The sequence below is a fragment of the Macrobrachium nipponense genome, chromosome 1, assembly GCF_015104395.2.
Source record: "Macrobrachium nipponense isolate FS-2020 chromosome 1, ASM1510439v2, whole genome shotgun sequence".
NCBI lineage: Eukaryota > Metazoa > Arthropoda > Malacostraca > Decapoda > Palaemonidae > Macrobrachium > Macrobrachium nipponense.
The window spans coordinates 90821649-90848674 of NC_087200.1; the positions used below are offsets into that span (position 1 = coordinate 90821649).

The following is a 27026-nucleotide window of genomic DNA, read 5'->3' on the forward strand; positions in this document are numbered from 1 at the left end:
GAAGCCGAGACATCAATGGGTGAAACAGAGATTAGAGAAGCAAATCTTAACAAGGCAGAATACCTCTCCCGTATTGGAGACAAGTAATGCACAGTACTTATTAATGTTTTTAAGGATGATTTGGGAAAAATTTTCTTGCTGATATTTTCATGCTGTATGTTTTTGCATCTAATGTCTTGTTTTATAATGATGCAAATTATTCTTTGAAATTATTTTAACTGGTAGAAATTACGTAGTCAGTAGGGCTTACCTGCAGATTGTGAGTAGAAGGTTACCCTTACTGGACAAGTAAATATATAGATATGCAGCTCCTCAGCCGGGGTAAACTTTGATATCGGCCAATTTACGAAAAAAACACATCAATGGAAAGAGGAAGATATGCAAATGTATATATATATATATATATATATATATATATATATATATATATATATATATATATATTTATATAGATATATATATATATATATATATATATATATATATATATATATATATATATATATATATATATATAATTTGTTCCGATACGTAATACAAACCCTCGGTCCTTTAACAATAGGAAGGTAACTAGAGGCAGCTGGGACGTCCGTAAGCTTCGAACAAGGGGAGAACGGTAGTTAACTGCTTGTCCGATCGTGCGCGCGCCCGAGAGGTGAAGAATCACTTTTTTGCTTTCGCCGCGGGTGTGAAGGACGTGTTCGTCATCGCTCTCTGCCCGCTTCATCGTCGTATGCTTTGTTTATTATTTGTGTTTTCTACTAATGGTTTGGTTTTGACTTGAAAATGAAACTGTAAGTACACTGTTTTCATTTCATTACTTAATTATGAATCAACATGGAGCTATCGCCGTAGAGACGGCGATTTCCGCTCTTTTCATGAATTGAACCCTTGAATTATGTCTCGGTGCCGAGGGCGGGCGCACTCGCGCCGAGTCATGTATTTTGGGCGAAAGTGTGTAATTGAAAGATGTAAGTACTCTTTTTCATTATATTTTTGGCCCTGTGCGTTCGTTGCCGAGAGCTTGATTGCGCTCGGCAAGAGCCTCTTATTTTGTATGAATAGAATGCAATGAAAGTGGATTCGCAATGCAGTTTTCTTTTCATTTTTCATTTATTAATTGCATCAAATTTAATTTGTTCCGACACGGCATACCAAACCTTCGGTCCTTTTACAAATAGGAAGGTACTAGCGGCAGCTGGATAGGTCGTAAGCTTTCGAACAAGGGTTCGGTAGTTAACTGCTTGTCCGACAGGCGCGCGCGCGGCGACTGGGAGGTAAACAAATCACTTTTGCTTTCGGCCTGCTGGCGTGTGGACGTGTATCATCGCTCTCTGCCCGCTTCATCGTCGTTTGCTTTCGCATGATTGTGTTTTTCTTTTTCTAATTATCTAGTGAAACTGAATTGTAAGTACAATCATTTCATTGAATTCTTTGTGAATTAAGGATCTTGCTGTCACCACGCCCCTCCGATTACCCGAGTGCGGGACTGAAGGGCGTAAGTGCGGGAATTCATTTTCCCAGAAATGATCCTCGTATTGTGTATGCTGGTGCCGAGGGCGGGAGCACTCGCTCCGAGCGTAGATTGGGTTGGAATGTGTAGATGAAAATCGTAAGTAGTGCTCTTTTCATTATATTTTTTTTTGACCCTGTATGCCCCCCCCCCGTTGCCGAACGAATGCGCTCGGCACGGAAACTTATTTAGTATGGAAGTGGAATCGCAAGTACAGTATTCTTTTTCATTTTCATATATTATTTTGATTGTAGCAATACTCATTTTGGATCAGTTTCCGAGCTTACCCGGAAATTGATCCTTCCCCCTTTTTATTTTGAATGAAGTGAAATCGCAAGTGCAGTTCTTTTTCATTTTCATTTTTTATTGAGATTGCATTGTTTACTGGGATCAATGTTTCTGCTATTCCCGGGAATTGATCCTTCCCCTTTTTATTTGTATGAAGTGAAATCGCAAGCGCAGTAGTCTTTTCATTTTCATATTTTTTGATCGCATCAATTCATTATGGATCAAGGTTTCCAGAAAACCTTGATCCATAAATGTCAAGGAATTGATCCTTTCACCCTTGCGCTCGGTACCTAGGGTGCAAATGCGCTCGATCCGAGCCCTTATTCATTGTGAAGTGAATCGTATGCAAGATGCATTTTCATTTTTATCCCTTATTATTGATTGCATCATATAATTGTTATGGTTCAAGTTCCGCTCAGTCAGGGAATTGATCCTTATGCCCTTGCATTCGGGCCGATGGCACGATTGCTCTCGGGCTCTTATATTGTTGTTGGGTACATGGGTACTGTGCGGGGGTGGGGAACGAGAAACCCCCCCCCGCTCAGCTCCCACAGTGGCCCTTCCCCTTGGGGGGGGGGGTGGGGATGGTTATCGCGTTCTTCTCCTCGCCCGATCCGTAGCCGCGGGTGGGGAGGGCGCTCGGTGCCCGATGTACAATTGTATTAGGGGTCTTCCACTCGTTCGGAGAGGGCTCACAACCCCCCGCGCGAGGGACTTTCCCCCCCACTAATCGCTACTACTGTTATTTCCACAGGTGCTACTGCCACGAGGGTGACCTTGGTGAGGTATGGGCGTCCTTCCATTTGCAGGGCGTGCTAGTGTCCAGGGGCTGCGGTTCTATGTCTGGGCCATACTGCGGTCACCCATGGAGTGGTGACCACGCAACCAGGTGACGACGTCCCTCCTCCACCTGGTGTACTCGCCTCACGTGGTAACAGTCCTTGCCTACAGCCGCTGTGAAGTGCCGTTCGCCGTACCGAGAGGGGGGCGTGCCGCCGCCGCTCGTGGTTGCCGCGCTGCAGCGACCACACTTCCGCTGCCCTAGAGCTTTCGCCCCTGGGGAAACCTGCCGCCAGTACCAGGATGTTGCTGGCTGCTGCTCCCACTTCCTGTGTTTCCCCGGTGGCTGCCTGCCCGTAACCTGCCGGGGGATTCTTCTGGGCTGACTGTACCATGCAGATTTGCTGCGGCTGGCTGTCCCTGTCGTTGCTGCGCTGGCTGTCCCTGCCGTTGCTGCGCTGGCTTGTCCCCTACCGATGCTGTGCTGGCTGTGCCTGCTGTTCCTGAGATGCCCATACCTGCTGATGTCGTCCCTGTTCGTGGTGGTTACTACCCCAGACTTGGTCTGTCTGTACAGGTGCGTCCGGGCCCTGTGGCTTCGGCTACAGCAGCCCCGGCTCCGCCCTGGATAGCAGATCTACGTCTGTCCTGAGGAAGCTGACGAAGAAGAGGCAGGAGGTGTCGTCGTCGTCCGCTTCATCTTACTTCAATCGTCGTCGGCTGCCGCCTCTTCCCCTTCGACTTTCCTAATGGCTTTCACAAGCGAAGGAAGAAGAAGGTTGCCTCCTCCCTCCTAAGAAGTCTCCCTCGGGAGCTTCTCGGGACCCGTCTCACCTCGGTGCGGGACGGGAGGGTTCCTTCCGCTGGTCCTCCTGCTCCTTCGGGAGCGGGGCCCGTCTCTTCTTCCGCAAGGAAGGACGACTACGGTGGGGACCAGAGGGGTACCGGCTAACACCCTTTTTGTACTTCCTCGCCTGGTGTCAGTCTGCCACTGCATTCAGGGTCCGTCTCGGCTCTCGTTCGCGGGAGGTCGGGGTACCGAGTGTACGGTCGCCTACAGCGACCGTGCAGCCACGAACCAGACCTCTGAGTCCGCTCAGCGTCAGGTTCACGGCACGGGGCGGAAGACTGGTGACAGCCGCTTATGCGACTCTCACCAGACCAGCTCTCACTCTCGCGGCGAACAGCTGGCTACCCCCGGGGGACGTGACGGTCCCACGACCGACCACGGGCTGAGGCTGGGAAGAGGTCTCCCGCCTTCGCCGGTGCCAAGCCACGGCTGGAACCAGCGACGTGACGTGCCGTGAGGACAAGCACCGGTCTCACTGTGACAGTGGAGCCTGCAGGTCGCCTGACCGTCGCTCTCACAGAAAGCGACCGGGTACGGCAACCAGCACCAGCTCTTCTGATACTCGAGATCGGGGGCCCGCTGTGCTCAGTCCAGCCGTTCTCCACAGGAGACGGTCCGACCAGGCCTGCAGCTCGATCGCCACCGCGGGGTGACGATCGCCTGCAGCCCCTCAAAGCCTGCTGGTGCTGCCAGCGAGCAAGGAGGGAGCGTCAGGTCTGCCTCTCCCGTACCTTCAACCTCCTCTGGGTTTACACCGGGAGGAGCGAGGATATTGAGGATGATCGTGAGGGGTGCGCCCCTCATGATCCCACCACAACGCCCTACGTGCCAGGCACGGTTCTGGGACCGGCCAGGACGTATGCGCAAGTTGGATGGGGTGGGAAGAACCGAGAGGGCTGTCGCTGTCCCCCTTCTTAGGAGGAAGGTTCTCGGAAATGCTCTTGTTCGAAGGGCTTAACGGTCCCACTCTGCAAGATGCTGTGACTTCTGAGATCCAGAGGGACTTTGTCGAGGTTACGGCGCTGATTCGTCAGCACAATGATCTCGGGGAAGGATCACCGCTCCCACCAGCAGAGCCAGTCTCGGCTCGAGTCGTTTTGGGGTCCCGAGAGGGAACCCAAATCGACGGTGGGTCTGCCGCGATCGGAGCTTGCCGACTGGGTTGAACCAGGTAGTCTCTCAGTCTCCGGACAAGAAGGCTCTCTCAGTTCTGGACGGTCGAACAAGCTACTTCACCTCCTACTGCGACAGAGGCGTTTCTACGTGTCTTCGGACACCGTATTTAAATACCCCTTCGGTCCGGTCTGAGGTTTCGACTCGACGAGGACTGGAATGAGTCGGAGCGGTATCGGCCCTCTCCTGTCAGGTGTCGATTAGCCCCACCCAGACGACGTTCACAGTGGAAGGACGGCGTTCCCCCTCACCTGCTGCCGGAAGTGGGCGGGGGGTGTTGTCTGGCCAGCCATTGGCAACTTGGCAGCGCCACGGGGCGCCGAGACCTGGATTGTAGATGTCCTTCGGGAGGGAGATCTATTAACCTTCGAATCTCGGTCACCCCTCACCTCCAACCCGGTCCAACAGCAGGCGTACGTTCAGGGGCATCGAAGGACGTAGCATTGAGACAGAGATCAAGACCATGCTGAGCAAGAGAGCTGTAGAATCGGCACGGATCAGTCACCGGGCTTTTACAGCCGACTCTTCCTGGTGGAAAAGTCTACGAGAGGCTGGCGCCCGGTGATAGATCTCTCTCCCTGAACCGGTTGGTTCGCCAGACCCGGTTCACGATGGAGACGGCACGCGCAGTGCTCGACTCTATCAGGGAGAACGATTACATGCTTTCAGTGGACTTGAAGGATGCGTATTTACAAATACCCATTCATCAGTCCTCCAGAAAGTACCTCCGCTTCATCCTCGACGGGACGGTGTACCAGCTCAGGCCACATTGCTTCGGTCTCTCAACCGCCCCACAGGTGTTCACCGCGAGTGTTCACTCTGGTGTCTGCTTGGGCCCATTCGCACGGGATACGTCTGATGGGGTATCTCGACGATTGGTTAGTCCTGGCGAGCTACCGCTCGCAGTTGCTACAGGACAGGGATCGACTGCTCGAGTTCTGTCGCGATCTGGGATCGTTCTGAACTTCGAAAAGTCCGATCATCGAGCACAAGCAGAGGATGAAGTACCTGGGTATGCGGATAGACACGGTAGCAGGCGAGTCTTCCCGCAGACTCGCGGATCAGCAGATTCAGGGAGGCAGCCAACCAGTTCCTGTCTCGGCAGGAACAGGTAGCTCAGCGATGGCAAGTCGTGATCGGACACCTGTCGTCACTCGGGAAGCCAGTCCCTAACGGGCGTCTTCACTGCGGTCTCTTCAGGGAGACTGAAGGAGAGTTGGTCCACAGGCGACGGATCCCCCAAGCTTTCCATTGTCACGGACACAGGAGGTGAGGCAGGACCTAGCCGGGTGACTGGACGACAGGAACCCGGCCCCTTAAGAGGAGTGCCTCTGCGCACTCTCCCCCCGGGACATGCAGCTGCTCTCAGACGCATCGACCGAGGGATGGGGCGCACACCTGGAAGAGTTGCGGACTTCAGGAGTGTGGTACGAGAACGACAAGCACCTTCACATCAATGTACTGAAACTCAAGGCAGCGTTCCTCGCTCTCCAAGAGTTCCAGGACCGCTTGATGGGACACTCATGGTGTTGATGTACGTCAACACCACGGTGGTGGCCTTACGTCAACAAACAGGGGGTGCCTAGTGTCTCTCCCGTTGTATCAGTTGACTCGGCAGGTGCACGAGTGGGCCGAGGCACACTCAATAGAGCTGTCGGCACGCTACATTCCAGGGAAGGAATGTAGTAGCAGACACGCTCAGCCGTCGGGATCAGGTGATAGGGACCGAATGGTCTCTACACCAGGACGTGGCGGAAAGGCTCTTCGACCTGTGGCGGCGACCAGTCGAGGATCTGTTCGCCATCCGGCACAACAGGAAGCTCCAGGTGTTTTTCTTCTCGGCCGTGCCGGATCCATGGGCAGCTGCAGAGGACGATCTTCAACACCCGTGGGACGACCTCTTGCGCCTAGCCTTTCCCCCGTTCAGCCTGATTCGCAAGGTGATCAGTCGAGCACTGGTCATCCCGCCCAATCTCAGGATGATCCTGATGGCTCCCAAATGGCCACAGGCCATTTGGTATCCGGACCTGCTGGCTCTTCTCGCAAGAGAACCGAGAGAAATTCCCCCATTGGCACAACCTTCTCGCCCAGCCACACGTCGAGCGGTACCACCGAAGCAGTCCAGTACCCTACGTCTTCACGGCTGGCTGTTATCCACCATCTCTTGCGAACGAGAAGCTTTTTTCGTGTAGCGCAGCAACAGAGATGGCTGGAAACGTCCGTCAGTCCTCTTGCAGCTGTGTACCAGGGGAAGTCGGCCGTCTTCTGTGGTTGGTGTCGTAGACGGGCCTATCTCCTCTCAGAGCCACTCTTCAGCAGGTAGCGGTTTTTCCTCGTTTTTCTTCGCCGAGGAAGCTCCTCTAAGTTCCCACAGTCAAAGGATACAGAGCCGCCTTGACGCTCGTCCTGAAACTGACGGGATTGGACATCTCGAACTCGTTCGAGATCTCCTTGCTTAATAGCAGCCTCCAAAGGTCTTGCCAACCCAGGGAACTCACAAGACCCTCTTCTTGCTGGACCTGGCATCGGCGAAGAGAGTACGGGAACTTCATGCAGATAATGATGTGGATGAGATGCTGCTTTGTCCTGGGAGGACGCTACGGCGGTATCTGAAGAGAACTCGACACCTCGGGCCTGAGTGTCGACGCCTCTTTCGTTAGCAAACGGGGTCACCAAGAAAGAAGTATCAAGACACTCTTTCGTCCTGGCTGCGTGAGGTCTTCAGGAGGGCGTATGAGGCTGATGGTAGTGACGACATCCGTACGTCCCGGTCCGAGAGCTCACGAAGTCAGAAGTATTGGCCCCTCGTTGGCGTTTCGTAAGACAATTCTCCGTGGCGCAGGTATGGAAGGCAGGGGTCTGGTGTACAACCAGACTACCTTGGCACCACCTTCCTTATACCTCTTGGATATTGCCCATAGGTCCTTGGATCGGTTTCCTTAGGAACCCGTGGTGGCTGCTCAAACACGTCGTCTAGCTAACCCAGACCCTAGCAGGTCTGAACAGCATCGAGTCCTGGTGTGACTGTATGAATAGATAGTGAATGAGATGACTGGCTTCTCTTTCTATCTTTTTCTACCCTCTACCTGTGGGTAGAGGGATACGGTCATTACCCTGCTGGATAAGGACGAGATGCCGGTGAGCTATATGGACAGAGCCCCATCCTATCCCTTTCACAGTAGGGATAGGAGCAGAATATCCACCACTTCCTTCTACAGGGGGGGAAGTGGATGCCTACAAGAGTCAAAACCAGACTTTATCTTTGTCCTGTACAGGAACAAGTTCTTACATTGCTGGTACGAAGAGATACGCTTGCCTCTCTCTTAGTACTCGGTCCAGAGGTCTGACCATTGATCCTGCGGTGCACACCCCGATCAATCGGACAGAGGCTTGGATCCCTCCCTCGCTCTTACGACCAGGGAGGCTTCCAAGGTTGGGCGAACACCAGTCTTGTTCACAAAAGACTCAGATTCCACCCACCAAGAAGTGAGTCTTCCTATTGTAAAAGGACCGAAGGTTTGTATGCCGTGTCGGAACAAATGACAATTTGTCCAAAATTGCATTTTTCCTAACTATACAAACCTGACGGTCCTTTTACACATAGCCCCACCTCATGCCACCCCTCACTCTGCAGTTTTTGCTTGGGCCAAAAGCAAAAGTGATTTGTTTACCTCCCAGTCGCGCGCGCGCGCCTGTCGGACAAAGCAGTTAACTACCGAACCCTTGTTCGAAGCTTACGACCTATCCAGCTGCCGCTAGTACCTTCCTATTGTAAAAGGACCTCAGGTTTGTATAGTTAGGAAAATGCAATTTTGGACAAATTGTCATTTTGGATCAATTTCCGCTCTTACCCGGGAATTAATCTTACGATTTATTGCTGTGAAAGTGAAAATAGCAAGTGCAGTATTGTTCATTTTCATATTATATTTATGATAGCATCATATTATTATGGATCAAGTTTCCGCTCTTACCGGAATTGATTTTTCCCTCTTTAAGTTCTATGAAGTGAATCGCAAGGTTGCAGTATTCTGTTTCATTTTCATATTACTTTCACTGCTGTGCGGGGGTAGGGGTGAAGCGAAGGTCTGCCAGGAAGTCGTCGAAAGCTCTCCCGCGACTCCCTTGGTATCCGATTCTTCGTCTTCTTTCCTGCACCCCCCGCTCACTTCCTCGTATTTTGTTTTTGGGGTCTTTCCTTCCGTTCGGGGTGGGGCATGTCTCCCCCCCCGTGCTTGAGGGAAACCCCTCTTACTAATCTGTCTGTGCTACCGCAGGTTGCTACAGCCGTGGGAGACGACCTTGGACAGGTATGGACCCACTGCGGCTGCAGGGCGTGCCTAGCATCCACGATCTGCTGCAGAGTCTAGCGAGGTCTGGGGCGGTGACCTTGGAGTGGTCTCCACTACAACCTTCACGGCCGCTTATGCTGCTTCCCCCCGCTGGTCTACACTCCCCATGCTGTGTCGTGACGCCGTCTGCCGCTTCTAGGGCCCGTCGCCGCCGTTACCGAGGAGGGGTATGCCGCCGCCGCCTGTGTTTTCTTCGTGTTGCCTGCCCCAGACTTCCGCTGTTCCAGCAGCTCGCCCCTGGACGGCCGCCATACCACGCTGGCTGCCGATGATTCTACGAGGCGATGGCTGGGCTGCCGTACCTGTCACTGATGTGGTTCCCGCTACTGGCTTGGCTGTCCCTTCTGTGTTTATCGCTGCGCTGTTCTGCCGCTCCTGAGCTTGTTCTGTTCCCTGTCGCTCCTGGTTCCTGCGCCTGTCCATGCTAGGTCCTGCCCATGGTGTGTCTTCCCCAGTCCCAGGTCCTTCCGGACAGGTGCAGTCGGGGCCGTGTTGCTTCGGCAATAGGCCCGACTCCGCCTGGATGGAGGACCTGACGACTGTCCTGCGTGAGCTGACGAAGAAGAGGAAGGTGTCATCTTCGTCTTCGTCTGTTGCTTGCCCTCTTCCCCTTCAACTTCTAAGGCCCATAAGCCGAAGAAGAAGAAGGCTGCCTCCCCCCCTAAGAAGTCTCCTTCGGGAACTTCTAAGGGCCCGTCCCATCCTCTGGTGGGTAACGGGGGGGTCCATTCTGATGGTCCTCCTGCTCCTTCTGGGAGCGGGGCCCGTCTCCCCTTCCGTAAGGAAGAGATAGACGGGGACCAGAGGAGTATCGGTTAGCTCTGGTACTTCCTCGCCTGGTGCTAGCGGCGATGCCGCTACGCCAGGTTCCGGCTCGGTCTCTCGTTCGCGGGAGATCCCGAGTGTACGCTCTCCCTCGGGAGACCGTGCAGCCAAAGTTTCGGCGCCAGAGTTCGCTCGGCGCCAAGACCACGGCACGGAGCAGAATGGCTGGCGAGACCGCTCAGGTGACTCTCGCCAGGCCAGCGGCCGCTCTCGCAGCGACCAGCTGGTAACCGGGTTTGTTATTCCCCCTAAGAAGACTCCTTCGGGAACTTCGAAGGGCTCGTCACATTCCGGTGTGACGGGGGTTCTTCTTGCTGGTCCTCCTGTTCCTTCGGGAACGGGGAACGGGGCCCGTCTCCCCTTCTGAGAAGAAGAAGAAGACGGGGACCAATTGGTTGTGCTGGCTACCGCTGGTACACCCTCGCCTGGTCTTGGCAGCTCTGCTGCTAAGCCAGGTACCGGCTCGTTTCTCGTCCGCGAGAAGTTCCGAGTGTACGATCTCCTTCGGGTGACCGTGCAGCCAACGTTAAGACGCCTGAGTTCGCTCAGCGTCATGACCGAGGCACGGAGCAGAAGACTGTCGAGAGCCGCGCAGGGGGTGCCTTCTCGCCAGGCCAGCGGGGCCGCTCTCGCAGCGAACCAGCCGGTACCCTCGGGGTGGACGTGACGGTCTCTGACCGGCCACGGTTGAGGCTGGGAAGAGGTCCCCAGGTCCCTCAACCGACGGTACCAGCCTCGGCTGGTACCAGCGTTTTGACGTGCCGCGAGGACGCTCACCGGTCTCACGGCGAAAGCGAGCTCTGCAGGTCACCTGACCGCCGCTCCCACAGGGACCGGGCGGACGGTACGTGACCAGCAGCAGCTCGACTGACGCACGGGCCCGGGGTCGACGTGCTCAGTCGAGCCGCTCGCCACAGGTGAGCGGCACGGCGAGGCCTGCAGATCGATCCCCACCGCGGGTTGGTGATCGGCTGCAGCCCCCCACGTACGCTGGTCCTGCCAGCGAGCGGGGGGGAGCGTCAGGTCTGTCTCTCCACTACCTTCAACTTCCTCGGGCTACACCGGGAAGAGCGAGGTAGCTAGGAGTGATCGTGAGAGTGCCGCTCACGATCCCGTCACGACGCCGCACGTGCCACGTATGGTCTTAGGACCAACCAGGACGTACGCGCAAGTGATTGGAGGCGACCGTCAGAGGGAGAGGGGGGGTAGCAGTCGAGTTCTGTCTCTCCGATACCTTCAACTTCCTCGGCATACGCCAGGAAGAGCTAGGTATATAGGAGTGATCGTGAGAGATGCGCCGCTCACGATCCCGTCACGAACGACCCCGCACGTGCCAGGTTGGTCTTAGGACCAACCAGGACGTACGCGCAAGTGATGGAGGCAACCGTCAGGGATCTGTTTGCTGGTCCTTCTTCTGAAGGAGGAGGGTCCTGGGAGCTGCTCTTGTTGGAGGGACTGGACGGTCCTACTCCTCAAGACGCTGTAACTTCCGAGATTCAGAGTAACTTTACCCAGGTTATTGCACTGATTCGTCAGCACAACGACCGGGGGAAGGATCGCCGCTCCCACCAGCAGAGGCCCATGTCTCTGCTCGAGTCGTTTTGGGGTGGGCCCGAGAGGGAACCCAAACCGACGGTGGGTATGCCGCGATCGGAGCTTACCGATTCTGTCTTGAACCAGAGTCTCTCGTCTCCGGACAAGAAGGCTCTCTCAGTTCTGGCCGGTCGATCAAGCTACTTCCACCTCCTCTACTGCGACAGCGGCGTTTCTACGTGTCTTCGGACACCGTATTTAAATACTCCTTCGGTCCTCCTGAGAGGTTTCGACCTCGACAAGGACTGGAATGAGTCGGAGGACGGTATCGGCTCTCTCCTGTCAGGTGTCGATCAGCCCCACCCAGACGACGTTCACAGTGGCGGCAGACCCTTACCTACAGTGAGAGTTCGTAACCCTCCTCGGGGAAAACGTTTTCTCCTGACGATACGTTTTCCCAGACTCTGAGAGGCCATCTGCCGCAAGGCGATGGACTGCTCCTACTCTTCTCCAACTGCTAGTTCCACTGGGAAGGCGAGCGAGTATCCAATTCCTTCCCCATTCCCTCTCTCCTTACGGCTACGAGGGAAAGGGGAAGGATCCTACAGAGATTTCTCTGTAGGATCCCACGTTGGGACTGCGCTACCAGGGGGGACCTTCGGGTCCTACCTGACGTAAGCCCCGGTCGTTGAGGAGGGATCCTGCCCCATTCTCGATTTCTACGGGAATCCGGTTTCGAACGAGGACCATACCACCAGCCGATATCGTTTGACGAATTCGGTGGGGTTTCGCAGACTGCTTAGAATTCTACGGAATTTCTAGCGCATTCAGAGTGTTTAGAGTTTCTTACGATCTCCAAACACTTAGGCGAGACCACGGTCCAAAGTGAGCGAGACGAGAATCCCCGATATGTTACACGATAATCGGGAACCTCGCCTATGCTCGAATTCCTGGAATTTCTAGCATTAGGAAGAAGACTGCTGCTGAAAGAAGACTATCTCACAGTAGGCGACCAACCTGGAATAGAGAAGAACGGACGGGAATATCCAGTTTGGCTGGAACTATCGTCTTAGTATTCTGTTCACCATTGAAGCTTTCCTTCGAGGAAGACTTCTCCTTCACTCTCTTTAATAGAGAACGAAGGTGGTCGATCTCAATCCTTTTTGTTTTCTTGAAGGAAAGAATTTAGGATGGAGATCGTTGTTCAGAATCCTACAAATATACTACGTAATTATTTAACCTCGTGACATGATTCTGCTAAGCAGTTGAATGGTCTGAGGGGTAGGCGCATATCCTGGTTATTCTACGGATTGCGACTTAGACGAAAAGTATTCTAATTGAACTGCAACCTCCCAGGAGTTTCCAGTTTCAATTTTATATACTTATGGTGTTGTCACAACAACACCATTTAAGCTTTTATATTTACCGAAATTCGTTTCGCTTAAATATAATTGCTCGAGCATATCTTTTTATGCTCGGTGGTTCTAGCCGAACGCATTCCTTTGTGGAAAGGATTACTTGCAACTCAGGATGACGAGTCAGCGACAGCTACTGCGTATTGAATTGCCGAGGCATTTCAGTATCAGCTGCCGCTTTGAGATAGACGGTTGTTTATGTCTTTCTCACCTGCTTTGATTGAATAACAACCGTATCTCTGCCCAACAATCACGGACTTAAGTCTCTGATTAACGGGGATTCTCGCATACATGAATTGACCATCTACTGCTGAGAAACGCTAGTATTCATCGTCTTCGGTATTGCGAGAATTTTAAACAGAGATATCTATTCGACTCTCATCTTTCTGTTTACCGCACGGTAACAGAATTCTGTAATAGTCTCTTGCTGCATCGTATCCCGATAATGCGAATGATTTTTGCGGAATCTGAGTTTGTCCTCAAAATATCTTGTATTCGGAGGTGTACAATTGTTCATTGTTCACCCCGGATTAGCAGATGTATTGAAAGACATCGCCTACTCCCACACCTGCCAGCTCTACTTCCAAACGTTCAGCCCATGAGAAGCAGTTCTTCAAGCGGCTCTCCCCTGTGTTTCATTACTGAAGAACGCCCCGCTTTCATTGCACACAAACGGACAGCAATGAAATGGCGGTTAGCGTTTTCAGTCATTGTAAGCACAGGTTTAGAATCTTGAGATTCCTTCTCTCGATTCAGCTGGAAGACGTAGGTTGCATTCATTGCCTACCTTCGTCTTCAACGTCACATAGTGTTGTTCTCCTTAAGCTGAGATTCAACGTCTATGAGATTTTCTTGCCATCAGGGACCTCGGTCTTTTGAAGGCAATTGACTTTCGCCTTTTGAGCTTATGCATTAAGAGAATCATCGCCGCGCCGTCCGGCATCGTGACTAACAAATATTTTATTTGTTTGGTCTCTCAGCATAACTCTTTAAAGGCGAAGGTCACGTGACTACCCGGATGCTTGGACAACTTGCCTCTACTGATTCCGAACCAGTCAGTCGGCAGCTGTCAGAGCGTCCGAGTCAGTTACGAACTATGCTGTGGACTTAGTTCGGTTGTTCCAGAGCAATCATTACTTCGTCTTAATAGCTTGTCAGTATGAGTACTGTACATAACCAAAGTCGAGAAGAGGGATAGGTCATACGACTATTCCCTTCTTTTCGTCTTAGGTAACTGCATGACTTCTCTTGAGAAGTCAAGCACAAAGGGATGGGGATTTGTGACGCTCGATTTCGTACCGATCTTTCGTAGCGAAGACTCAGAACCCTTCGGTAACTGACGATTGGTTCGAGTCCTTCACAATACCCTCCCTAATGGACTTCACCGCCTCCGATACGAAGCTATGCTGCTTTGTCCTGTGAAGGTGCGACGGAGCTGTCTGAAGAAACTCGACACCCAGGATGAGTGGGGACGCCTCTTCATCATTCTCTCGCGTTCCGCAAGAACTTCTCCGTGGCGCAGGTAATGAAGGCAGGCGCCTGGTCCAACCGGACCGCATTGCACCTTCTTTACCTTCAGGATATTGCCCACAGTTCCTTGGATCTTTTTCCTTGGGAAACCGTGGTGGTTGCTCAACACGTTGTGTAGTTAACCCAGACCCTCGCAGGCTGAACAGCATTGAGTCCTGGTGTGACCGTAGAATGGATGAGGAATGAAGAGTGTGACTGGCTCCTCTTCCCATGCTTTTTCTTCCCTCTACCTTTGGGTAGAGGGACACGGTCGTCACCCTGCTGGGTAAGGACGAGATGCAGGTGAGCTACTCAATAGAGCACCATCCTATCCCTTTCAGTAGGGGATAGGATAGGAGTAAATATCCACCACTTCCTCCAACAAAGGGGGAGGAAGTGGATGCCAAATTGAGACAAACCCATCATTTTATGATTGTCTCTTGCAAACAGGAACAAGTTCTTGCTTGCTGGTACGAAGAGATACGCTTGCCTCTCTCTTAGTACTTGGCCCAGAGGTCTGACCATTGATCCTGCGGTGCACACCCCGATCAATCGGACAGAGGTTTGGATCCCTCCCTTGCTCTTACGACCAGGGAGGCACTCCAGGGTTGGACGAACACCAGTCTGTTCACCAAAAAGACTCAGATTCCTCCCACCAAGAAGTGAGTCTTCCTATTGTTAAAGGACCGAGGGTTTGTATTACGTATCGGAACAAATGACAATTTGTCGAAAATTGCATTTTCATACAATCAACTTACCTGTCAGATATATACATAGCTAAGACTCCGTCGTCCCAGCTATGTATATATCTGCCAGGTAAGTATGTATGAAACTTTATTGTAACATAACAATATCATTTTTCCTAACTATACAAACCTGAGGTCCTTTACATATAGTCCCACCTCATGCCACCCCTCACTCTGCAACTTTTTGCATGGGCCTAAAGCAAAAGTGATTCTTCACCTCTCGGGCGCGCGCACGATCGGACAAGCAGTTAACTACCGTTCTCCCCTTGTTCGAAGCTTACGACCGTCCCAGCTGCCGCTAGTTACCTTCCTATTGTTAAAGGACCTCAGGTTTGTATAGTTAGGAAAAATGCAATTTTCGACAAATTGTCATTTTTTTTTTCCCCTACCTCCCACGTAAAGTTGAAAATGAGAGTTGCCATTAGTGAATTTAAGGGCTATAGAACTATTGGTACCTCTTTCCTGCCCGATTCTTTCCAATCAGTGGCGCTTAATATTGTTTATCTACAGGATCAGTCTGTCCAGTAAGGGTTAAGGTTATTAGCAACACATTGCGAATAGCATTTTAAGCTGTGCCATCAAGCTTTCAGCCAGGTACACTTCAGGACCAAGGAATGTTGGCAGATCATCTTGGCTACCAAGGGGTAGGTAATTTGGGTAGAGGATGCTCATACCTTTGCCTGTGGAAGGGCAGTTTGAACTGTGAGGAACACTGATGGTAGACCTGTTTGCTATGTGGCTAAGCAGGAAGCTCCCACTTTTCTGCTCTTTAGTGCCAGATTACTGTCTGGTCATGGAGGTTGCATTTAGTCTGTTTCACAAGAGTGATCATCAGATGTGTGGTCATCTCTGGGCTCAGAATAACCCTAGTAGCTCCTCGTTTCCCTTTGCTGATTCTAAGGGCAGGTTTCCAGGGAGATTCCCTATGACCCATTCCCAACCAGGGTAGCTAGGCCACCTTCTGTGAGTGTTGTCAGAGAACAGATCTCTCTCTGGTTGGAGTTTCTGTGCAGTGCACTTTGTTGTCTTTCTTTGTTGAAACAAGCTCCTTTCAGTTTCCATTGGGTGAAAAGTTATCTCTTGATCCAGCCCGAAGGTTGTAGTTTTCTCTGATTTGGTTGAGATGTCCATGCCTGTAGGAGCATGAAGCAGTCTTTCCCCAATCCCATGGCCTTAAGATGAAGGTGCGGCTTTATCCTTCGCCGCTAAACTCAGGTGCCATTTGAGCCCTTGAGGAAAGCCTTAGGCTAAGGCCCCACCGAATCTGTCTCGGCGCGTTGCCTGTGTCCATCTCGGCTATCTGTCTATGAGCGTGTCCGTCCTCTGCGAGAGTGGCCCAACCAGACAAACGAGTGATGGTTACAAAACGGACAGTTCAAACTTCAGCAGCACTTCCCATCACGAAGGGAACGCGCAAGGTTTTGCTCTGACTTGTTGCTGTCAACCAAATTAGAGGCGTTGGACAGTAGGGAAATCTGGGCTCATGACATAAATTGAGAAGAGGAAAGGGTGGAGAATATGCAACACTTTCATAATTACGACTGCGTCCATGACAAGTTTTTTTTTAATATTGTCGGATGCCGCCGATAATCTTTGACTTAACTCACGAGTATCAATTATAGAAGATCAGTATCAACGTAAGAAACTTGTAGTAACTCTGAGGGAAGGATTACTGATTTGATTTGAAATTGTAAAGTTGTATTTTATTTTATTTAATACAGAAATTAAGATACATAGATTGTGTGTGTGTGTAAACTGAACACTTTGATACAGTAACTTCTGAAACAAAGGTATTTACATAAATGTATCCATTAGAATATAATAAAAAAAACTATATGAATCCTTTATCATAACCACAAATCATCACATTTGATTATAAAGTTGGGCAGGTGGTTCAAATGCAGGTTGTTGTAGATCTACCTCAATTTCTTTCATGTGGACCCCAGCTCAGAGACGCACGTCCACGTGCGGCTAAAACAAAATGTTTTGTTCCTTGTGCGTCCAGTCGGGCAACGCACTTGACGCCACGCACGCTCATGCGCCATGTGGGGCCACTCTTATTTGAACTATGACAGTTGATCGAAATGCATAAAACGCTTAGCCGTGTTGGACGCACGCGACGCGCCGCAACGGATTCGGTGGGGCCTTAGCCTTAGTTTGAGGTCTCACAATCAAGACTGCCCTCCTGCTAGCCCTAGATTTGATGAAGCATATTGAATCTCTCTTCATTGTTCCTGGTTTGAGGCAAAAATCCAAAACTAGTCATTACTTAATGATAGGTATAAGAGCTTTTGATTCCCTGTTCTAGGACATTTGTGAATGTTTTGACAAGAAGCTTCTATGGTTGTTGTGAGCCATAGTTGCTACATAAGAAGGACCCAACATTTTAGGACAGTGTTGCTTCCTCTTTGTTAGTGCCAGCAAGCACTAGAACATTCTTTGTTTCTGGCATCATGACCTGTTCAGACAAGAATTAGACTGTCATACAGTTTGGGAAAGAGCTCATGAGATCAGGGATGTGGATCCCTGGCATTTGATTAACTTTTCATTAGCATAGGCAATGAGGCCAAATGGCAAATAAAGTTAAGGCAGATGGTTTCAAGTGAAAATATGTAAGACTATTCAGACTAAATTCCTGAATGATAATTTGTTCTGTATCTACTACTACTAAAAAAAAAGAATTTCTAGGGAAAATATACCTTTTCACACCACACACACTCAAGCACACATCAATTTTTTGCAACTGCTTAATCTGTGAAAACCATACTAAAAAAATCAAATCAAGCAAACAAAATATATATACAGTCAATATCAATTTGTCCTTTAAACACCAGGGACTCCCACAAATCAACTCATTGTCAAGCAGATACTTATACATATATCAATACCTTGCCTCTGTGGACACAGTACCAAAGAAAAGTAGTAATCCACATCAACAGTAGATATGTACATATATCACAATACGTACCACCCCTCAAAGGACACATTTCCAAAGAAAAGTGTTAATCCACATCAAGAATGGATATGTACATATATCACAATACAACCCTTCAAAGGACACAGTTCCAAAGAAAAGTATTAATCCACATCAACAATAGATAGTACATATATCACAATACGTACCACTCCTTTTTGGACACTGTTCCAAAGAAAAGTATTAATCTACAGTAACAATAGGTACTATATATATCACAATACCCCTCCTCTATGTACACAGTTCTAAAGAAAAGTATTAATCCATATCAACAATGGATACATATATCACACTCCTCTGTGGACAGTTCCAAATAAAAAAAAAACCTTATTCCACTTCAACAACAATTTGTTTTTATAGTCATCCTTGATCACACTATTCTATCAAAACAAATTTTGTCTCAAAACATCATCAAATTGCTGAACAGGTCTTTTAACAGACTGTAACATCACTTGAGAGCAATTACGTACTTGAAACACTTTTAGATTCATGCATGGAAGGGGTAGAAGTCAGACTCCTTTGACATGTTAAAACCAAAAACATCACATGCGAATATCTACTCAAGTTCAGGGTGGTCTATTGTTATGTTATCCTAATAGGAGTTTACAGGAGTCATTGATCCCTTGCTCACTGCTGTGACCAGGAACAACCTTTACACATGGGACAACCTTCCTTGCAAGGGAGTCTTCTTAAAAGGGAGAGATTTATATTTTTTGATGAGCTAGTAAAAAAATTTTTTAAGTACTGTAATTTATATTTTTCATAAGTATGTAAGTGAAAGCCTCTTATCTGAATCCCATCTCAATAACCTCACTTCATTGCTAATGCCAAAGAAAAAAGTGCATGGTAATGGCAAGTGAGTGGGTGACCCCCCCCCCCTCCATTGTTGCCAAGTTTCAGTGGCTTTTTCTAGCTTGTTCTGAGGAATACTCTTACATAAAAGGCCTTAGCTTGTATACCTAAGAGAATTACAAATTAATTACAGTTTTGTTATATTAATATATGTAATTTCAAATGCAGATAGTTGTGTAAGTAATTTCGTTTCTTCCTTGACACTACTTTACTCGTGAACCAGAGTAAATTTTTCTAAAGTTTTCTCAAACTCTTCTTGAATCAGCCACATGATTAATAATGTTATTCTAATGAGAACAATGCATGTCGTTGGTGAATGAAATCTGTGAGGTTGATATGACCTTGTTACCAACACTTGCTGATTACAATATCACATGTCTGTAAATTCAGTATAAGTTTAGTATGTAGCTTTTTTTTCTGATGTAGCCTGGTTGATGGTAATTATTGTTATTGGGTGATTTAGCTGGACAATTTAGTCTAGTTACACAGCCATTCATTTCCATCCCCCCCCCCTCCCCCCCCCCTTTTTTTTTTTTTTTTTTTTTTTTTTCTGTCTCCCTACAGTAACTAGATCTCACTAATTTTTTTCATCATTGATCTCCAGGCCTCATTGTGAGTACCAAATCATGTACAGGTGGTTCTCTCAATAAAATTTCTGTTCTTTCACCATTTTTGGAAACCATGTCTCAGTTAATTTTGTATACTATTGATACAGATCTTAAATTATTTAAGATTCCTTAGGGTTTCTAAGCCTGAACCCTTCAAGCCAGCCCTGTGCATTTTAACACCTTAAATGGTAGTTTGGTTAACTAATAATTATTTTAATAAGATGTGCATACATGTGAAAGGCATGCAGTAAATGAATTTGGCAATTTTAATTACAGGAGGAAGCCGTCAAAGCTTTTGCAAAAACTTATGACAAAACTGTTTCCCTTGGCCAGCGTTTAGATCTTGTTTTTCACAATATTCGTCTGGGGTTGTTTTACTTGGACCACTCTCTAATCACTCGTAACTTGGAAAAAGCTAAAAGGTAAGTTTGAAACTTAACATATTAGATCATATGTCTACTAGTGTGGTGTATTGATTTAGTCTCATTATTTTTATATTTTTTAATACATGTATTTTCAAACTATTTTGAAACAGTCTTATAGAAGAAGGAGGAGACTGGGATCGTCGAAATCGCTTGAAAGTTTATGAGGGAGTTTACTCCATGGCTGTGAGAGATTTCAAGAAAGCAGCCAGTTTATTCTTAGATACCATAAGCACATTCACATCATATGAACTGATGGATTATACCAGGTAAGGACTGTGAATTTGTGTTACTGTGTCCCCCCCCTCCCCCCCCCTATTTGTGGGGATAGGTACCAGATCCCCACACGAATAGTTGAAACCCCTATAGAAATGCTTAAGACTGCCTATTTTGTTAGGTAAAACTCAAGAAAAACCCACCAAAAATGTTTAAACCGGGTTTTTTTTAATAGCTTTATCACAAAAAGTGCATTTGTTCCGATACGTAATACAAACCCTCGGTCCTTTACAACATAGGAAGGTAACTGGCGGCAGCTGGGACGGTCGTAAGCTTCGAACAAGGGGTGAGACGAAGAACGGTAGTTAACTGGCTTGTCCGATCGTGCGCTCGCCCGCGCGCAACGAGAGGTGAAGAATCACTTTTGCTTTCGGCCTGCGTGTGGAAGGACGTGTTCGTCATCGCTCTCTGCCCGCTTCATCGTCGTATGCTTTGTTTATTTTGTGTTTTCTACTAATGGTTTGGTTTGACTTGAAAATGAAACTGTAAGTACACTGTTTTCATTTTCATTACTTAATTATGAATCAACATGGAGCTATCGCCGTAGAGACGGCGATTTCCGCTCTTTTCATGAATTGAACCCATTTGAATTCTGTCTCGGTGCCGAGGGCTGGGCGCACTCGCGCCGAGTCATGTATTTTGGGCGAAAGTGTGTAATTGAAAGATGTAAGTACTCTTTTTCATTATATTTTTGCCCTGTGCGTTCGTTGCCGAGAGCTTGATTGCGCTCGGCAAGAGCCTCTTATTTTGTATGAATAGAATGCAATGAAAGTGGATTCGTAATGCAGTTTTCTTTTCATTTTCATTTATTAATTGCATCAAATTTAATTTTGGATCAATTTCCGCTCTTACCCGGGAATTAATCCTTACGATTTATTGCTGTGAAAGTGAAAATAGCAAGTGCAGTATTGTTCATTTTCATATATATTTAGATAGCATCATATTATTATGGATCAAGTTTCCGCTCTTACCGGGAATTGATTTTTCCCTCTTTAAGTTCTATGAAGTGAATCGCAAGTGCAGTATTCTGTTCATTTCATATTACTTTTCACTGCTGTGCGGGGGTAGGGAAGCGAAGGTCTGCCAGGAAGTCGTCGGAAAGCTCTCCCGCGACTCCCTTGGTATCCGATTCTTCGTCTTCTTTCCTGCCCCCCCCCGCTCAGCTTCCTCGTATTTTGTTTTGGGGTCTTCCTTCCGTTCGGGGTGGGGCATGTAATGTCTCCCCCCCCGTGCGTGAGGGAACCCCTCTTACTAATCTGTCTGTGCTACCGCAGGTGCTACAGCCGTGGGAGACGACCTTGGACAGGTATGGACCACTGCGGCTGCAGGGCGTGCCTAGCATCCACGATCTGCTGCAGAGTCTAGCGAGGTCTGGGGCGGTGACCTTGGAGTGGTCTCCACTACAACCTTCACGGCCGCTTATGCTGCTTCCCCCCGCTGGTCTACACTCCCCATGCTGTGTCGGTGACGCCGTCTGCCGCTTCTAGGGCCGGTCGCCGCCGTACCGAGGAGGGTATGCCGCCGCCGCCTGTGTTTTCTTCGTGTTGCCTGCCCCAGACTTCCGCTGTTTCCAGCAGCTCGCCCCTGGACCGGCCGCCAGTACCACGCTGGCTGCCGATGATTCTACGAGGCGATGGCTGGGCCTGCCGTACCTGTCGCTGATGTGGTTCCCGCTACTGGCTTGGCTGTCCTTTCTGTGTTTACCGCTGCCGCTGTTCCTGCCGCCTCCTGAGCTGGTTGCTGTTCCTGTCGCTCCTGGTTCCTGCGCCTGTCCATGCTGGATCCTGCCCATGGTGTGTCTTCCCCAGTCCCAGGTCCTTCCGGACAGGTGCAGTCGGGCCGTGTTGCTTCGGCAATAGGCCCGACTCCGGCCTGGATGGAGGACCTGACGACTGTCCTGCGTGAGCTGACGAAGAAGAGGAAGGTGTCATCTTCGTCTTCGTCTGTGCTGGCCTCCCCCCCTAAGAAGTCTCCTTCGGGAACTTCTAAGGCCCGTCCCACCTCGGTGGGACGGGGGGTCCTTCTGCTGGTCCTCCTGCTCTTCGGGAGCGGGGCCCGTCTCCCCTTCCGTAAGGAAGAGATAGACGGGGGACCAGAGGAGTATCGGTTAGCTCTGGTACTTCCTCGCCTGGTGCTAGCGGCGATGCCGCTACGCCAGGTTCCGGCTCGGTCTCTCGTTTCGCGGGAGATCCCGAGTGTACGCTCTCCCTCGGGAGACCGTGCAGCCAAAGTTTCGGCGCCAGAGTTCGCTCGGCGCCAAGACCACGGCACGGAGCAGAAGGCTGGCGAGAACCCGATCAGGTGACTCTCGCCAGGCCAGCGGCCACTCTCGCAGCGACCAGCTGGTAACCGGGTTTTGTTATTCCCCCTAAGAAGACTCCTTCGGGAACTTCGAAGGGCTCGTCACATGCCGGTGTGACGGGGGGGTTCTTCTGCTGGTCCTCCTGTTCCTTCGGGAACGGGGCCCGTCTCCCCTTCTGAGAAGAAGAAGAAGACGGGGACCAAGGGTGTGCTGGCTACCGCTGGTACACCCTCGCCTGGTCTTGGCAGCTCTGCTGCTAAGCCAGGTACCGGCTCGGTTTCTCGTCCGCGAGAAGTTCCGAGTGTACGATCTCCTTCGGCCTGTTGACCGTGCAGCCAAAGTTAAGACACCTGAGTTCGCTCAGCGTCATGACCGAGGCAGGCAGGAGCAGAAGACTGTCGAGAGCCGCTCAGGTGACGGTCTCGCCAGGCCAGCGGCCGCTCTCGCAGCGACCAGCCGGTACCTCGGGTGGACGTGACGGTCTCTGACCGGCCACGGTTTGAGGCTGGGAAGAGGTACCCCCAGGTCCCCTCGACCGACGGTACCAGCCTCGGCTTGGTACCAGCGGTTTGACGTGCCGCGAGGACGCTCACCGGTCTCACGGCGAAAGCGAGCTCTGCAGGTCACCTGACCGCCGCTCCCACAGGGACCGGGCGGATTACGGTGACCAGCAGCAGCTCGTCTGACGCACGGGACCGGGGTCGACGTGCTCAGTCGAGTCCGCTCGCCACAGGTGAGCGGCACGGCCAGGCCTGCAGATCGATCCCCACCGCGGGTTGGTGATCGGCTGCAGCCCCCCACGTACGCTGGTCCTGCCAGCGAGCGGGGGGGGGGGGGAGCGTCAGGTCTGTCTCTCCACTACCTTCAACTTCCTCGGGCTACACCGGGTAAAGAGACGAGGTAGCTAGGAGTGATCGTGAGAGGTGCGCCGCTCACGATCCCGTCACGACGCCGCACGTGCCACGTATGGTCTTAGGCACCAACCAGGACGTACGAGCAAGTGATTGGAGGCGACCGTCAGGGGGAAGAGGGGGAGGGGGTAGCGTCAGTTCTGTCTCTCCGATACCTTAACTTCCTCGGCATACGCCAGGAAGAGCGAGGTATATAGGAGTGATCGTGAGAGATGCGCCGCTCACGATCCCGTCACGACGCCCACGTGCCCAGGTTGGTCTTAGGACCAACCAGGACGTACGCGCAAGTGATTGGAGGCAACCGTCAGGGATCTGTTGCTGGTCCTTCTTCTGAAGGAGGAGGGTCCTGGGAGCTGCTCTTGTTGGAGGGACTGGACGGTCCTACTCCTCAAGACGCTGTAAACTTGAAGTTCAGAGTGAGTCGTTTTGGGGCCCGAGAGGGAACCCAAACCGACGGTGGGTATGCCGCGATCGGAGCTTGCCGATTCTGTCTTGAACCAGTCTCTCTCGTCTCCGGACAAGAAGGCTCTCTCAGTTCTGGCCGGTCGATCAAGCTACTTCCACCTCCTCTACTGCGACAGCGGCGTTTCTACGTGTCTTCGGACACCGTATTTAAATACTCCTTCGGTCCTCCTGAGAGGTTTCGACCTCGACGAGGACTGGAATGAGTCGGAGGACGGTATCGGCTCTCTCCTGTCAGGTGTCGATCAGCCCCACCCAGACAACGTTCACAGTGGCGGCAGACCCTTACCTACAGTGAGAGTTCGTAACCCTCCTCGGGAAAACGTTTTCTCCTGACGATACGTTTTCCCAGACTCTGAGAGGCCATCGCCGCAAGGCGATGGCTGCTCCTACTCTTCTCCAACTGCTAGTTCCACTGGGAAGGCGAGCGAGTATCCAATTCCTCCCCCATTCCCGCTCTCCTTACGGCTACGAGGGAAAGGGGAAGGATCCTACAGAGATTTCTCTGTAGGATCCCACGTTGGGGACTGCGCTACCAGGGGGGTGGGGACCTTCGGGTCCTACCTGACGTAAAGCCCCGGTCGTTGAGGAGGGATCCTGCCCCATTCTCGATTTCTACGGGAATCGAGAGGACCACCAGCCGATATCGTTTGACGAATTCGGTGGGGTTCGCAGACTGCTTAGAATTCTACGGAATTTCTAGCGCATTCAAGTGTTAGAGTTTCTTACGATCTCCAAACACTTAGGCGAGACCACGGTCCAAAGTGAGCGAGACGAGAATCCCCGATATGTTACACGATAATCGGGAACCTCGCATATGCTCGAATTCCTGGAATTTCTAGCATTAGGAAGAAGACTGCTGCTGAAAGAAGGACTATCTCACAGTAGGCGACCAACCTGGAATAGAGAAGAACGGATGCGGGGAATATCCAGTTTGGCTGGAACTATCGTCTTAGTATTCTGTTCACCATTGAAGCTTTCCTTCGAGGAAGACTTCTCCTTCACTCTCTTTAATAGAGAACGAAGGTGGTCGATCTCCAATCCTTATTTTGTTTTCTTGAAGGAAAGAATTTAGGATGGAGATCGTTGTTCAGAATCCTACAAATATACTACGTATATTAACCTCACGACATGATTCTGCTAAGCAGTTGAATGGTCCGAGGGGTAGGCGCATATCCTGGTTATTCTACGGATTGCGACTTAGACGAAAAGTATTCTAATTGAACTGCAACCCGGGTTGCCTGCAACCTCCCAGGAGTTTCCAGTTTCAATTTTATATACTTATGGTGTTGTCACAACAACACCATTTAAGCTTTTATATTTACCGAAATTCGTTTCGCTTAAATATATTGCTCGAGCATATCTTTTTATTGCTCGGTGGTTCTAGCCGAACGCATTCCTTCGTGGAAAGGATTACTTGGCAACTCAGGATGACGAGTCAGCGACAGCTACTGCGTATTGAATTGCCCGAGGCATTTCAGTATCAGCTGCCGCTTTGAGATAGACGGTTGTTTATGTCTTTCTCACCTGCTTTGATTGAATAACAACCGTATCTCTGCCCAACAATCACGGACTTAAGTCTCTGATTAACGGGGATTCTCGCATACATGAATGACCATCCACTGCGGTGAAACGCTAGTATTCATCGTCTTTGGTATTGCGAGAATTTTAAACAGAGATATCTATTCGACTCTCATCTTTCTGTTTACCGCACGGTAACAGAATTCTGTAATAGTCTCTTGCTGCATCGTATCCCGATAATGCGAATGATTTTTGCGGAATCTGAGTTTGTCCTCAAAATATCTTGTATTCGGAGGTGTACAATTGTTCATTGTTCACCCCGGATTAGCAGATGTATTGAAAGACATCGCCTACTCCCACACTGCCAGCTCTACTTCCAAACGTTCAGCCCATGAGAAGCAGTTCTTCAAGCGGCCTCTCCCCTGTGTTTCATTACTGAAGAACGCCCCCGCTTTCATTGCACAACGGACAGCAATGAAATGGCGGTTAGCGTTTTCAGTCATTTGTAAGCACAGGTTTAGAATCTTGAGATTCCTTCTCTCGATTCAGCTGGAAGACGTAGGTTGCATTCATTGCCTACCTTCGTCTTCAACGTCACATAGTGTTGTTTCTCTTAAGCTGAGATTCAACGTCTATGAGATTTTCTTCGCCATCAGGGACCTCGGTCTTTTGAAGGCAATTGACTTTCGCCTTTTGAGCTTATGCATTAAGAGAATCATCGCCGCGCCGTCCGGCATCGGTGACTAACAAATATTTTATTTGTTTGGTCTCTCAGCATAACTCTTTAAAGGGCGAAGGTCGTGACTTACCCGGATGCTTGGACAACTTGCCGCTACGGATTCCGAACCGGTCAGTCGGCAGCTGTCAGAGCGCCCGAGTCAGTTACGAACTATGCTGTGGACTTAGTTCGGTTGTTCCACAATCATTACTTCGTCTTAATAGCTTGTCAGTATGATGTACTGTACATAACCAAAGTCGAGAAGAGGGATAGGTCATACGACTATTCCTTCTTTTTCGTCTTAGGTAACTGCATGACTTCTCTTGAGAAGTCAAGCACAAAGGGATGGGGATTTGTGACGCTCGATTTCGTACCGATCTTCGTAGCGAAGACTCAGAACCCTTCGGTAACTGACGATTGGTTCGAGTCTTTCACAATACCCTCCCTAAGACTTCACCGCCTCCGATACGAAGGCTATGCTGCTTTGTCCTGTGAAGGTGCGACGGAGCTGTCTGAAGAAACTCGACACCCAGGATGAGTGTGGACGCCTCTTCATCATTCTCTCGCGTTCCGCAAGAACTTCTCCGTGGCGCAGGTAATGAAGGCAGGCGCCTGGTCCAACCGGACCGCATGCACCTCCTTCTACCTTCAGGATATTGCCCACAGTTCCTTGGATCTTTTTCCTTGGGAACCGTGGTGGTTGCTCAACACATTGTGTAGTTAACCCAGACCCTCGCAGCTGAACAGCATCGAGTCCTGGTGTGACCGTAAGAATGGATGAGGAATGAGAGTGTGACTGGCTCCTCTTCCCATCTTTTCTTCCCTCTACCTTTGGGTAGAGGGACACGGTCGTCACCCTGCTGGGTAAGGACGAGATGCAGGTGAGCTACTCAATAGAGCACCATCCTATCCCTTTCAGTAGGGATAGGAGTAAATATCCACCACTTCCTCCAACAAGGGGGAGGAAGTGGATGCCAAATTGAGACACATCATTTTATG

General features: G+C 50.1%; 1 protein-coding gene across 1 annotated transcript in view; it reads left to right on the top strand.

The window, feature by feature from the left end:
* LOC135219456 (26S proteasome non-ATPase regulatory subunit 6-like) overlaps window positions 1-27026 on the top strand; it is a 97608-nt gene that overhangs the window by 31347 nt on the left and 39235 nt on the right. Inside the window, exons 3-5 of the mRNA XM_064256248.1 lie at window positions 1-82; window positions 19690-19837; window positions 19951-20106. Coding sequence (XP_064112318.1) covers window positions 1-82; window positions 19690-19837; window positions 19951-20106 — 386 coding nt within the window. The remainder of the gene's footprint in view (window positions 83-19689; window positions 19838-19950; window positions 20107-27026) is intronic.